This window comes from Stegastes partitus, unplaced genomic scaffold (genome assembly GCF_000690725.1).
Source record: "Stegastes partitus isolate 25-593 unplaced genomic scaffold, Stegastes_partitus-1.0.2 Scaffold1016, whole genome shotgun sequence".
In the NCBI taxonomy this organism is placed as follows: Eukaryota; Metazoa; Chordata; class Actinopteri; family Pomacentridae; genus Stegastes; species Stegastes partitus.
In genome coordinates, this window is record NW_007578747.1 from 14,714 (window position 1) to 29,413 (window position 14,700).

The following is a 14,700-nucleotide window of genomic DNA, read 5'->3' on the forward strand; positions in this document are numbered from 1 at the left end:
CAAGTCTGAGGGTGTTTTGTTAGGTGCTCCAGTCGTTAGCTGCTGCAAAGCGAAAAGAGTTACGGCCAAAAACAGCAGAAGTATTGGGGATGATGAGCTTGATGTATTCACTAGACCTAGTACGAGAAGAATTATGGGCAAGAAGAGAGGACAGGTAGGGAGGTGTCTTGCCGAGAATTGACTTGTAAACGAAATGAAACCAGTGGTGAAGGAAGGGCCACCTCACCAATTTATAGAGACTGGTGCATTCGTGGCAAAGCTTGTTATTAAGAGTTTGACTCCTCCTAATAACACATGAGCTCCCCTGAAAACATGATTTGTGAAATGTTGGGGGGGGGGTGTGTCTCTAAAACATTGACAGTGGAAAGTTTTGGCGAAGCATTTCTACTTTTTCTGTGCCTTAATCACATGGAGTGACTAGAATCGGTGAGGGTGACTCATCACTGATTCACTTTAATAAAGGTACCTGCATGCATGATGTTCTTACCGTCACAATCACTCACTTTAACTCATAAGAACACCTTTGTTGGTAACAGCTGCCATAAAACAAAACAGACGGACCAGCCTCACCTTCCATGGTATTAACAGCAGGCAGCAGCAGTTACTGTTAATCTGTTTTTTCATTTTTGTTCTTCACATTCAAATTAATAAGAAAAAGAAGAAATAATAACTAAATCTTCCTCTTTGGAACGGTTGTATGAGTTGTTTCTGGCCATGAAAAAGGAAACACAGTGAGTTCCCCTGAATGCTGGTGTCGATATTTCAGTTGTGTCAAATAACAACTCTGGGTTTAACGCCTGATGAATTGCTGTGCCTCAGAAAGTGAAGTTTTCCAATAATAGAATTTCACATGAGGAAAATGTTACTTTAGCATTGTGCTCAAAATCCTTTGTAGGTACTGATCTAAAATCTTTTGTTTTCCTTGTTCTTTGCCTCAGCAATTGATTACTAGCCCATTTAAACTGCTGGAGATTTTTTTTTATCTGTTTGAAATTTCACAGGGGAAACAAAAACAGCAGAGAGGAGGTTATCACATTACACAAATTTTTATTAAGTCATGATCAAGCTGGATGTCTGCAGCACTGCACTCTGCATCAGAATCTGCATTTCCAAAGAACATTGGTCTACTTTCTAAAAGTAACTGACTGAACTGTTGCATAACAGAAACCTGCTCAACAGGTTACATTACTGTACGTGGTCTCCTTCATGTGGTGGGTTAAGTAGTGGGTAGCTATTTACACATCAGGCTTTATTCATTTTTTGTCCTCTCTCTTTGTCTGAGTGCAAGGTCGCAGTGTGCACATGGTGCCAAATCCATTCAGAAGGAATCCACTTGTATCTGATAATGACCACACTTCTAGTGGCAGCTCTGTCTGTCTACTACGTGCGTGTGCGTGTGTGTGAGTGGCATAAAGACCAAGGGGGCGGGAGTATCTCCTTACTCTTTTCCTCTTTTTTCCTTAAGAGGGCTGAAAAGACGGTCTTCGTGTACTCAGGCTTCAGGTGACCTCCTTGCTCTAGGTTACTGGAAGTAATTTAATGGGAAAGCTAATAAGAGATCATCAAGTGTGCCGAGTACCTGCTCACTCGGAGGGGGGTTGGACATGATGGGAGGCGTTTCCAGCGTTTGCTGCGCGTCGCTCTCAGACATTTCTCGCGCTCCCAGCTGTTGGATGAAATACCGATCGAGCGCAGTCCTGTTGAGCTACCACTGAATGCACGAAACGTGAACGGAATCATCTCGTTTATCATAAAATACTCACAGAGGTGAAAACTCGGACTTGGAGCTAGCTGGAATGACAGAAACGCTGCGTAACGGAGACCGCACGCCTACAATGACCAGGGACTGGTGCGCTTTGGCACCGGAGGGAAGCGCCAAACTCCACTGACGAGCTGAGCATCAATTTAGACAAAAACTAGCAAAGTATAAGGACTGAGTATGTTTCCACGGACTAGCTCCCCGAATGTAAATGTGCAATTTTCAACTTCAACTCCGGAATAAGGTGTAGAAAGTGTTCGTGTTGTGCTCGTTTTGCTCCCCCCTCAACCGTGCCAATGCTGGAATGGCTTGTGGCTCTGTGCATTGTGATCCTGGTGGTCTTAATCTGGCCAGGCTACAAATATTTTGGTGCCGAGCGCCAGCAAGATGCTCTGCTTCAAGGACTGGGGATTTCACAGCAGGTAGCGAAAGACAAGAGCGGGAGGTGCGTCTCGGACCGAGAGGGGAGCGACGGTGGGCAGCTGGCCTGTGTGGGAGCTGTGACCGGGGAGAAAACACGCACCGTGGCGCTCATATGCAAACCGTCCGCGCTGGCCAACTACCTCCTGAAACACTGCCGGACTTTCAGTAATTACTCCCCGTGTGTCGGCTGGACGTGGCGGGCCAGCGCCTTCCTCCAGAGCGTGTACGAAGCGTGCTGGCCGTACGAGAGTCCGGTCCAGTTTGTCCGGGACAACCTGCAGCTGAGCGATGACGGGCTGGTGGCCTTGGACTGGGCAGTGCCATCCTACCAGAAACGCCGCAGGACTTCTAGTCATTCCACCAGCCCGGTTCTTCTCATCATCCCAAACTCTTTTGGGAAGATCACCAGAAATGTGTTGAAGGTAATCTGTGCGTTTTTGGCCTCTCTTGCAGACTTTACCCTAGAAAATCAGAGACAAAGGTGTGCAAACAGACAAATAACGAATAATTAATTATAAAGAAACTGCAGCAGATAATACATTTCATACAGTTGAATAAAAGATGGTACTTCATTGTTAATAATACCAAACATACAAATATTCCACAAACTTTAAAAGCTTTAAAAGGTTAATATATTACTTTCCATTCTGTCTTTACACACTTGAAGCATCAAATTGCCTTTGAATCCTTGCAAATTTGCAGAACTTTGTATTCATTTCTCAAGCAAAGGTCAGGATGCCCTCAACTGATGCATCTTAAGCTGTGCCATGAACTTTGTAGCTGCTCTGCCTCTATGTGTTACCACCTGATGAAAATTGCATCAGCTACATGGAAGCGTATTCAGTCTTATTTAGTGCTGAAACAGAAATCCATAATAACAAACAGGAACAGTGCAAATCAAACTCAGAGACTGGAAACCAGAGATATACAAGATATACATTTAATACTTGCATAGACAAATGCTTGCACAAAGTATTCTAACTAATCACAAGAGAAGTGCTTCAGTAATTTAAAGCTGATGTAGGAAGATGCCAGTGCAAATCAACAATGGCCATTTGGGCAAAGGCAGTCACTTGAACTTCAGCCATGGCAAGCTCAGTCAAAAGGAAAAAAAAAAAGAGCAGATGCAGAGGCAGTACCAGTCTTTCAACTGCGCTTTCAATACACTGATTGAGGTAATTGAGTGAGGGATTACAAAGCATCGCTTGACTTGTGAAGCCCAGGGAAGTGCAGCGCCGCTCCGCATGAATGCCTGTTGGCTCTTTCACCATTCTGGGCACCTGGCATCATGCTTCATTTCATACTGTTAGCTCTGTGTGCAAATCCGTCACAGACTTACTGTCAGCCCCGTGTCAAAAGTAACATCTCTGCAAGAATACTCAAACGAAATCAAATGTGTTTGACATTGAACTAGAGTGAACGACTTCTTCTTCGAGGACAGAGGATGACAGAGGAGAGGAAATGGGAAGAAGAGTGAGTTTTGAAACATTACACGTATATAGTGGCTTAGAGCTATACCAAGGGGGGAAAAGCAAAATGATGGAGAAAAGAAAGGTAACTGTCAGATTCAGACAGATCTGTGTGTCGTGTTTTTTTTTTGTTTTTTTTATAGCAACCATCAGAATAGAGTATTTGTGATGCTGTCAGCCGGTTACGCTTGGGAGGGCTGGAAGCTGAGGCACCACAAGGGATGTACACCAATTAAGATTGCTTCTGTCACTGGTGAGGCTCAGTATGCATAAACCAGTTACAGTGTGTGCATGAGAGATAAAAAGAGCTCGTGTTTGCGTGGGCATACACACAGTATCTGTATCTGTGACACAGAGAAGAAACAGAGAGAAAGATGGAGATTCTTTTCGGAGTCTGTGGGCTTGTGGTCCCTGTCGCCGTCTCCGTAGCAGAGCCCATTTCAGGAATGTATGAATTTATGAATGAGCCTCCTTCTCTTAAATTATTCATATTTTTACTCTCAGTTTTGTCTTGTGCTCCTTTGTGTCACTCAGTCTGGCAGGGTAGATATCCATTCACATGTGTGGTATATACAGTCTGTTCAAAAGCATCATATTGAGGTCAGAGTTCTTAAAAAATCCTTATATTCATTCATAATTTCAGTGCTTTTTTTCAGTCTGTCAGTTCTCTTTTTCTTGTTTTTTTTCCTGCTTTTATTTCATCTCACCATTAAATATTTATAAGCTTGCAGTTTTTTTTTTTATTGCTCTTAAAGCAGTACGTCAGCATTTATGGAAATGTGTTTTGATGAGATGATTGATAGCACTTTCATACCTGTGTGGTAGTTATGAAGTTGCAGCAAAGAAAGGTACATATAAATCGGTTTTAATCAAGAAAAAGCAAGAAGGCAATACTTGAAACAATGAAACATTGAACATGAGCCATAAAAGCGAAGAATCATTATTAACAAAGGAAAACTGATGTATTGGAATAGAGAAGTAATATGGTTAAGGTAGACTGGATGGTGGCAGATAAACCCAGTGTAATAAAGGTTAGAAAATCCACTTACTTACTAACAAGGATCTTGTTTTTAAAAAGCTGTTCCAAGACTGTAATGCAAAAAATGGTGTATTGGGGTTTACTTCTTGGCTTGGAGCAGTGACATGTTTACTTACTCTGCTTGGCAAAGAAATATCCTGGCACACACACCCCTTGTAAAATCAGTGTCTTGGTTTTTGTGCTAAGCTAAGCTAACCAGCTGCTGCAGTAGCTTTGTATTTGAGGCCATAAACCTTCTCATTACTTTTGGCAAGAAAAAAACAAGGAACATCTTTTTTCCAACATGTCAAACCCTACATAGACAGCTACTTCTCCTCAACCTAATTACTGTATATCTCCTCATCTCAGCCATCATCAAACACAATTTTTATTCAATTTTTATCCCCAATTTCAAAGAGGTCACACAGAGAGGCTTTTTTTTAATATAATGAAGGTGTGTAAAGACATTTGGCAATGACCCCGTATTCATTTTTTTAGAGCTATATTTTCAAAAGCCATAAATATTCCTGTAAGGAGACATCCAGCTGTTGCAGCCGTCTTGCCTCATGTGATTAACACAAATCACATTTTCCTCACAGAGATGATAGATTTGTGAGCAGGTTAACCATAATTTCGCGACCTAGTTACACCGAGTTCAGTGTTTTGTTCAGTGGTGCTGAAGAAACACCTATTTTTCATTCCTTAAATATGTGGGGTATGATATAATGCGGTCATTATGTGTAATTTACCCTTCAGCACTTAAATAATTGTTTTTCAGACAGTTCCTTTTTCTGTCTGACTGCTCAGATTTTACAAACGCCTCGTGGGATGGAATAATAGCTCAGCACTCGTACTGTAAAAGTGGGAAAATTTGACCATTAGCCGTTCTGATTATATCAATGAGGGATGTTGTAGTGGCAGAAAAACCTCAGTATTTCCAGGCTTGGAAACGTATTTATCATAAATATAAGTAGCAGACAAGGCATATGACTCATTGCAACGCTTATGATCAAGCAAAAAGGACTTAAGATCTGTGCTTTCCACACCCTCATCCCAAATTTTACCGTTTGGTGTTGACACATTATGGCCTCACAATTCACAAAGAGCAAGGTTTTGAGTATGAAGAGAGACACAACATTTTTGCACTTGACTTGTAGTTTTAAAATGGAACTGTGTGCGCAAAGACCTGATTTTCATCTTTGGTTTGAAGATGTTTACATACATATTGGGCGAAGAGTGTTGAAAATGTAGCCCATAATTATACTGCAGCACCATTCAAAAACTGTGGGGATTGGACACAGGAGATACAGAAGAAATTTTCCCCAGACATTCAGGAAAAATGCAAATAGCCTCTCTCTCTCTCTCTCTCTCTCTCTCTCACACACACACACACACACACACACACTTTTACCAAAATCAGGGCCTTGTCCTACTTACTCGGAATGTGCAGCCCTATCTCCTGAAAATTATATTCTTATACAACCAACCTGCATTCAAAATGGAGGGCAGGCTTCAAACATGTTGTGATAGGGTCATATTTTTACCCAAATCATGCTGAATTCTTTTTTTTTTTTTTTTAAACTCACGTGGATTCAGTGTCTGAACCTAACTAAAAAGCAAGTGAAAACGTAAGTAAACAACAGGTAAAAATGAAGTTTGAGTCTAGGAATAATTGTCCCACATGAACCCCAGCCTCCTGGGGGAAAGTCCTGTTGCAGAAAAATCTAGCTTAGGCAGACCTCTAGTGTTGACATCATGCTACGTAGAATGGTCTGGCTGCACCTCATTATCATTCTGCTAAATGGGAAAAAACTGCTCTGGTTTGCTGGATTTTTCAAACCAATCACATTTCGGCAGATATAAAACCAGCATGCAGTGACAGTGGAGGGATTTTGCAAGCATTAGCAAGTAGATAGCAAAGAGGAAAAAAAATGTCAAGCAGACGGCTTGTACCCACAATCTATATCCAGTGAGTCAGACTAGTTGCGGACTAGCCTCCTGTAGAATAACAGTCACCAACGTTTTTTGCACCACAGACCAGTTTCAAGCAAGACAATTTTCTACGGACCGGACAATGCGCACATGACAAATAATAATTGTTTTTTCTTTGAAAAAGGTGTCATAAACAAATAAAATTATTTTTTATTGCAAATTTGCTTTTTCCTGTGTCTCAGTGTCGAGTCTCTGCCGCTTTTAAAAGAAGCTCTTCAGAGACATTTGTTTTTTATTCATTTCGGCAGCGGTTAGACTGACGGCTCCCTATAAGCATGAAAACTGACAGAGTTAAGTGCAGGAAACAAGCGCAAGTGACGGAAAGATGAGCGATGACGTTTTTCAATCTAAAACACCCTAAACCAATAAAACTTTTTCTTCTTTCTGTGCGGCCCAGTACCAAATGACCCACGGCCTGGTAATGGTCCGGGGGCCAGTGGTTTGGGACCGCTGCTGTAGAGCATAAGAGTCTGGTTGTATCACAGGATCATTGTACTATCAGAGACGAAGGCTTTGGCTTGCTTGTATTTCTTTAAACCAATCACCCTCTGTGTGGATGGGGATAAACGAAGGATGTAGCTTCGATGTTCCCACAAAATAGTGACGAGTGCAATTGTTTTGGTGAGCACTGTCATTAAAAGGAAAAAAAATCGCTGAAAACTAGAGTGGCTGTCTGACTGCATGATAGAAATTATTTGCAAAACTTGAAATTTTTAGCATTTTTCTGGATTGAGATGGATTTTGAAAACGATAAAATGCAGATAGCATAAGAAGAGGAGAAAGGAGTCTGAAATGAGCCGCTGATGACAGGCTTATGCCCCCAGTCTACTTTTAGTGAGTCAGACTAGTTGCCAACTCGTCCTTCCACCCAATGTGGTCTCTGTGAAACTGGAAGCATTTTCTACAATGTCATCGTCTTACCCTTTTAGAGAGGAAGTACTTTTCCTGTGGGGAATTCAGTCCAGTTGCATAGGAATGTAATTTTTCATAGGAATAAGCAATCTACACCACAACCACACCAGGAGAGATGCTGTTTTTTCTTTGCTAGAATGACATTTTACTAAACAACACAGTAAAAGATGTTAATTCACCGAAGAATATGAACAGAAAATCCTTTATTGTGTTTTAAGACCAATGCAACAAGCCCCCCTGGTCAAAATCCATTTTAGGGAAACTTGTGAAACAGGATCTACCTCAAAAAATGGTTGCATTTCAGTTCTTGATATTTGCCACTGTTGCCTTACATTAAATTATTCATAGATATTCTCCCCTTTGAATGTTTGTCTGTGATGCTCAACACTCTGAAAGTGAACCAAAAGAATCCAACTGTTTGGAGAAGTCCATGTTTTTGTCAGCCTTTGTAAGACTTTACAACACTGCGGCATCACCACTCTTGCATGCTGAATGGGAGGCGAAAACACAGGTTTTCTGTCGGCTTTTTGTCTGCTGTAATCCGAAAGATTAAAGCAGAAGTCTTCGCTTTGTTTAGCTCGCTATATTTGGGGGACATACAAATAGTTGGTCTGAAAGCTGCCAACCAATTAACTGTATGAAGATGGCAACCATGAGATTTATTACATAACAAGTGAATGACATGTAGTTTTGGTCTTTATTGTTGACTGGAGTGCAGTTTTCTTGCTCAGTTCATCAGCAGAGCACTGAACTTATTATCAGAGCTCCACAGGAGCAGGCACAGAACCAGAGCAGCATGTTACATATTGTTTTTAAACATCAAATCATTCAACGTACAGTTACTTGTTTGTAGAAGGATCATTCATGCCCTGAATGCATCACAGGCCGGTTGAAGAGTGTTTAGGCAAGTTATTGACCCTGAATAGAGAGCAGCGCTTTGAAGTGAGAAGCTTTGTTGCCTCTAAAAGGCTTTTAATCAATTAACATCCTTAACTGAACTTGATTTGTGGCAACATTTCCAAATGAAGCCCCTGAATGCTACCACTATAAGCGGTCCCGCAGAAATAATTTTTGAATTTGAGGAGCCCTCTGGTATTAAAGTATTTGTTGTTGTGCGAGTACAGAGGGTGTTGTCCAGCGTACGCCAACCCTGCTGAAGGAATCTATCACTGAGCTGACACTTTATCAGCTCTGGCAGAAAACTGCTGGCGTGACTGCTGTTCGTTTTTACTGTTTCTGCAATTAAACTGACAGCTCTAACAAAACCAAATGCATGCTGTCAACATAATACGTCGCCACAAAATTTGTATATGCAAAATCGATCTAGAGCAAAGGTCAAATTACTGGATTGTTTTGTTTGTTTGTTTGTTTTCCAAAAAAAAACAATGACAAAAAAATCTCCCAATGGAAATGGCAGTGTTTCCTGTAAGCTTTATATTTGATTGTAAAAAATGACTAATTGTCTTTTATCCAAACAAAAAGTATATTTTGCTGACAAATTATATAAAATAAGCTTTGCAGTATCTTTGGATTTAATCAGTTCTTGATGACCAAGGAACAATTATACCACTGCTAGCATAATTTTCCTCTTTACATTTTTGGGATTCAATTCTGAGCCTTTTTTGCTCATCACTCCTCCATCTGATGGTGTTTTACAGTGACTGTAATAATACTGAGCAAGGAAGCATAAGCATGAATCACCCGATCACCTAATTGAATCTCAGCCCCAGCTCTCATATGCAACTGTAAAAAAAAAATCTAATAATTCATCTCAATATCTTTGGGAATTCAACTGAACTCTGTGGTGATTCATACTCATGAAAATGTCCCTCCCTCTCCTGTGCTCCTCATGAATCACAATGATTCAAAACGTTTGAGGAAGAGGCTAATGAATGAATAAATGAATGCTGTTTCAGTATATTAGCTCAGCGCTATATCCTCTCGTATATCCTCTATTCATACGGACAACCAGAAAGGGGCAAACATGCTACTGCAGTCTTTCTCAGTTGGTAAATATTTAATGCAGTGATTCTGCCGCTCTTTCTCCATTCCAGTGGGATTTTTTCAGGTTCAAAGCAAAATGTAACTCATTTCAAATTCGACAATGTACTTGCGCTGGATATATCACAACTCTGCTGTAGCTATATCGACACAAACCTTTTTTAATGACAGGACTATTGGTGCCCTCTTTTTCTGCTTCTTGTGTGTGAAGATGAAGCATTTGTGACAGTGCAGATTTCGAGGGAAGACAAATCTTCTCCTTGTGTTTCCAGACAGTGTAATATGGGTAATTTATTCTAATGGTAATATTCAGAACTGGGGCAATCTCTCATTTTCATTCCCTCTCTGCAGGGAGAGCTCTCAATGTAATTTATACATTTTCTTGTCATTTCTGTTCTGCTCTGAGTCCAAACTTTGCAGTCTTTCTAGAGCTGAGTTGTAGAAGATTTTTCACAGCTTGTGTAGTTGTGAGTGGAGGTTGAGGTTCACTGTTTCACTGTGTTTCATTTATTTGTCAGCTATTTGGAAATTATGATATTACTTATTATTTATGTTACTGCCTTTCGTATTATCAGATGATCTTACAGACACAAGAAGACATGAGACTGGTAAAGGTAGTTTCCTGTAGAGAACACAGAAACACCAGCAGAGCCTTTAGATGCTCACCTCCTTGAAAGCCCTAAAAGCCACAAAAAACGAAGATAAAACATGCGCACTTCCGTCTCGTTTCAAAGATAAGAAACCTCTTTGGTGATCGAAGGATCATTTTACACATTTGAAGGACACATATCCAGTGATACCTGCCTTACTACTACTAGACTGTAATGTTTTCCACACAGGGATTCATAAAATCTAAGAATATGTTGTTCTCCTATGCATTCCACAGCAACTAAACTATAGTAAAAATCATTATATGTGCTGAATACAATTAAAATAAGAATTATTTTGTTTAATTTACAGTGATCAAAAAGATTTTGCCATATTAATTTGTTTAACAAAATATGGAAAATCAGTACTTTTTATGCAGTTGTCTCACATTTCTTAGATGCGGTTATTCAACACTAATGACTCCACAACCCAAAGTCCCCATAGTGTCACATTCATATCAAAGTAAACAATAATAGCTCTTTAGAAAACACAGTGAGTTGTGATATTTTTCTCTAAAGTGCACTGACTTCCTGCCAGTGACGTGAACTTACAGGTTTATAGACTCAAGCCCTCTCAGCTCTCCTGTGCCAATTCTGCTCCCAGCCTGGTTCAACAACAGCTACATAGTGCAGGCTTTAGCTGAGAACACAGCGCTACCACAGCACAACAACGCATCATATAGTGTGGGTCAAGTACGGCCCCACCAGCTGGAAGCGTGGTGATGCAACGTGTCAGGAAAATCGCGTTTCCAACAACGTGCACGCATTTGCACGTGTGGACATCGACAACCTAAACTTGATCTTTCTCTGATGAGCCAATATCCAGAGCAATGCCTCGCCAGCCAATATCTTTCTTTGCATTGCCTTTCTAATAGAAGTACTGTAGGTGATACAGCTGTGGATATTTCTCGACATGTACAACTAGTCTCAGCAATCAAGGAAACAAGGCTGGAAATAGGAGTGTTCATAGTAAAGAAGAGGGGCTGCTGTTTTAATGCACTGTTTGGCAGCGGTGTGTTTTTGCCTTTAGGTTTGCTGAACATGGCAGCTGCCTGTGGGCTGAATGGACATCGTGCAGCTGAGATTGTGCATAATGTGGGCCTTCACCAAGGACTCCACAGGGTCTGAGAACTGCCCTGAACACTTCAATATTCCCAAACTGAAGGCGGTTGGCATCACTCTGGCTCATGACAACCTGTGACTATGAATGAACCTCACATATGTCAATATTCCTATAAAATACAAGCAAGTAGGCATTTTTAAATTGAAAAAAAAATGCTTCTATCACTGTGCTTTGCCACTGATGTTTTTTTTTAAATTTAGTGTACATAGCTGGTTGAGCTGGTGTCCCATGTACAGGGGCTAAAGTCCCCGACACAGTGGTAGTGAGTTCTAGTCCAGCTCTTCGCTGCAGGTCCTTCCCCCCATTCTTCTCCCCCACTTTCCTGTCTCTCTCTTCACTGCACTGTCCAATAAAGGCACAAAAGGCAAAAAAATAAAAAATAAAAAAGTAGTCTACATAGCAACGGCACAGATGCATAACTCACAAGATTAAGTTCTTCAGCTGTTTGTTTCTGTTAATGAATGCTATTGTGTAAAAATATAAGATAAAGATGCTGGTGTAATCAGAAATATGTAAAACTGTAGAGATACAGCAGCATATAATGTAAGGGGCTCTATTCTGCAGTATTACTGTGTGCACTTTAAGCACAGTAAAACAGCTGAGTAGACAGGAGCAACACTTAATTCCTTAGTTTTACTGTGCTCTCACTTCCCCTAGAAACTGCTTATTTCTTTTTCCGTACAATAAAAAAGTAGTGCCACGCATGTTCAGGTGTTACAACTGTGAAGACATTCAGTGGAACAAACTGGAAACTGTGTTCTAAAAAGGGGCATTGTTTAATTCTGTGCAACCAAGTGACACGGCCACATTCATTCAACCATGTGGGCAGTAAGAGACCATTGCTGCATGTCAGCACATATGTGAACTACATTTCATGTTAACCATTGTCACATTTTTGAAACAGTTTTTTTTAAAATTCGTATTATTTCTGCCTTCTTTCTCTACAGTTATGTGAAATGGCACTGTCCCATGGCTACCTCCCAGCAGTTTTCAACCGCCGCAGCCACAACAGCACCCCGCTCACCACCCTCAAACTGCAGCAGTTCGGTGACCCTGCCGATCTGCGCGAGGCCGTGCGCTACATTCGCTACCGACAGCCCGCAGGAAGGCTGTATGCGGTGAGCGAGGGCTCCGGGTCGGGCCTCCTCCTGTCTTACCTGGGGGAGTGTGGATCATCGAGCTATGTGACGGCGGCCGTCTGCCTGTCACCCGTGTTTCGCTGCCAGAGCTGGTTCGAGAGCGGACTGTGTTGGCCCCTGCAGTGGGCGCTCGTACTGTACCAGAAGATTTGTCTCAGCAGGTACGAAGGGAGGGGGCAACAACCTGGAGGGTGCATGCTGACATGAATCAGTTGACAGAGTGATGTCCAAAAAGTAGTGTTAAGTCTAGATTATGAGGCTTGTTTTCAGCCTTCATTTCTGAACTCACTAAAATAACATCACCCAAAGGCAAAAACAGCAAGAGGTGTAGACAAAGTTTGGTCAGATTTAGCACTTTTTGCAGGAAAGCATTGAGTGCCCCTAAAAAATTGATAAATCCAGTTTATAAATAAGTCAAGCATTTGGCCAGATTCAGCAATTTTTTAAGGCCAAACACTGACTGTACCTCAAATATCAAGTATAATCCTTTCTTGCACAGGAAAACTGGTACAACAAGAAGGTTAGTTTAAAGTGAGACCAGAAAGATGTTTGAATAGCAGGGAGCTTGTTAAAATGTGCCCGATCTTGTGATTTCTCCTGCTTCTTGTTCTGTCTGACATCTTCCCAGATGTCAGCAATTAACTAGAGTACTTGCTAATAGGAGCAATGACCAGAAGTACAAAAATAGCATTGTACAAAAGAGGAATTTTCCTTTAATGGCAATTGGCAGCCTGAAAAGTTATTACAATTTGAATGGTCTGCAGTAGATTTCTGGATGTAGACATGCCTACTGTAGATGTGAATCCTTGCCTTTTGCAGCATGGTGCATTAGTTTAGATGAGCATGCAGACTTTAGGACACCAAAAGGGTTTCACAGTTCTCTCTGTTCTTTAAGTTTGCTCAGGGGGGGTTGTATATATATAGCACCGTATCAAGAAGAAGATTACACATGTTTAGTGAGCCAAAAGTGACACATTGTAAAAAGAGGCTTATAAGACAAGCAGATGTGAGCACTTGCAAGTCATTTATTGGAAGCGCACAGAGGGAATCAGGAAAACAATCAAGTTACTGTAGCAACCAGTGGCCTGCTTATTGTCAAGCCATTGATTCTGAGAGACACCGTGACCCAGGTAAAGTTTCTCAAATCAAGGCCAATAAGGAATATGAGACCCATGCTGCTCTTCAAAATTGATTTACTGTTTCTCACCTCTTGTCCCTGTGTACATGTCTGTGTGTTTGTGTGCACAGGTACAGGACAGCACTGGGTGAGACCATGCAGACAGACACCCTGTTTTCTAGCTGTTCTTTACGAGGCCTGGAGGAATCGTTGTTCTGTCAGACTGGACAGGTGGGATCTACACCAGCTGCGCCTACAGGAAGCAGCAGTAGCAGCAATGCGACAGGTGCCTGGGATGCTTACTGGGAACGCAACGAACCCTTAAGAGATGTGGACGAAGTAGCAATTCCTGTTCTGAGCGTGTGCGCTCGGGATGACCCTGTCCGTGGAGACACCCAATCCACGATACCCCTGGAGCTCTTTGAGACAAACCCACATTTTTTTCTGCTCCTAACTGACCGTGGAGGTCACTGTGGTTTTTCCACCCAGTCTGAGGAGAGTGCTGGTGCATTGGGTGCAGTCGGTCCTGCAGCTGCACCAAACGGTGGGATGCAGAACCATGGGGCCAACTGGAGCCACAGAGCTCTGCTAGAATTCTTCAGGGCAACCACAGACTTCTTCAATGCAGAGGAAAGAGCGAAACAGCTTGCTGCGAGGAGGAGGGGGCTGGGCGGAGGTGCAATAGGGAGGGTTTTCCGCCACCGCAGCGTCAGTACTTGTAAACGGGTGCCAGTGTGTTCCCATAATATTCATGCCATTTACAACTGGCAGAGGTCTTACACACGATGAGGGAGCTCAATAGAAGTTAACCCTATTCAGGACTTTCATGTTTCCATACGTAGAAGGTCTTTCGAGGTCCATTGGGCCCCAAGAAAGAATATGTGCAAAATATTTGTTGGTATTCGTTATAGACTTTTATACTATGTTAAATAAATTTTCTGATAAGTTGACGTATTTTTGGTTCCAAATGCAGGACAAATGTCCCTCTTTTTATATTTAAAAAAACATCTTCAAAAATAAAACATAATACTTGTCACCTAAACCAAATGGCCTGGGGTCCAAAAGACCCCAAAAGTCCTGAATAGGGTTAAGATACCCTG

At 41.6% G+C, this 14,700-nt stretch overlaps 1 protein-coding gene across 1 annotated transcript; it reads left to right on the plus strand.

Annotated features, from left to right (window-relative positions):
- Positions 1-1,675: 1,675 nt before the first annotated feature.
- abhd15a (abhydrolase domain containing 15a) lies at positions 1,676-14,469 on the plus strand. The gene is made up of 3 exons (XM_008295028.1): positions 1,676-2,604; positions 12,292-12,644; positions 13,732-14,469. The coding sequence occupies exons 1-3, from the start codon at positions 2,056-2,058 to the stop codon at positions 14,387-14,389; spliced, it is 1,560 nt and encodes a 519-aa protein (XP_008293250.1). The 5' UTR covers positions 1,676-2,055; the 3' UTR covers positions 14,390-14,469.
- The last annotated feature ends 231 nt before the right edge of the window (positions 14,470-14,700 follow it).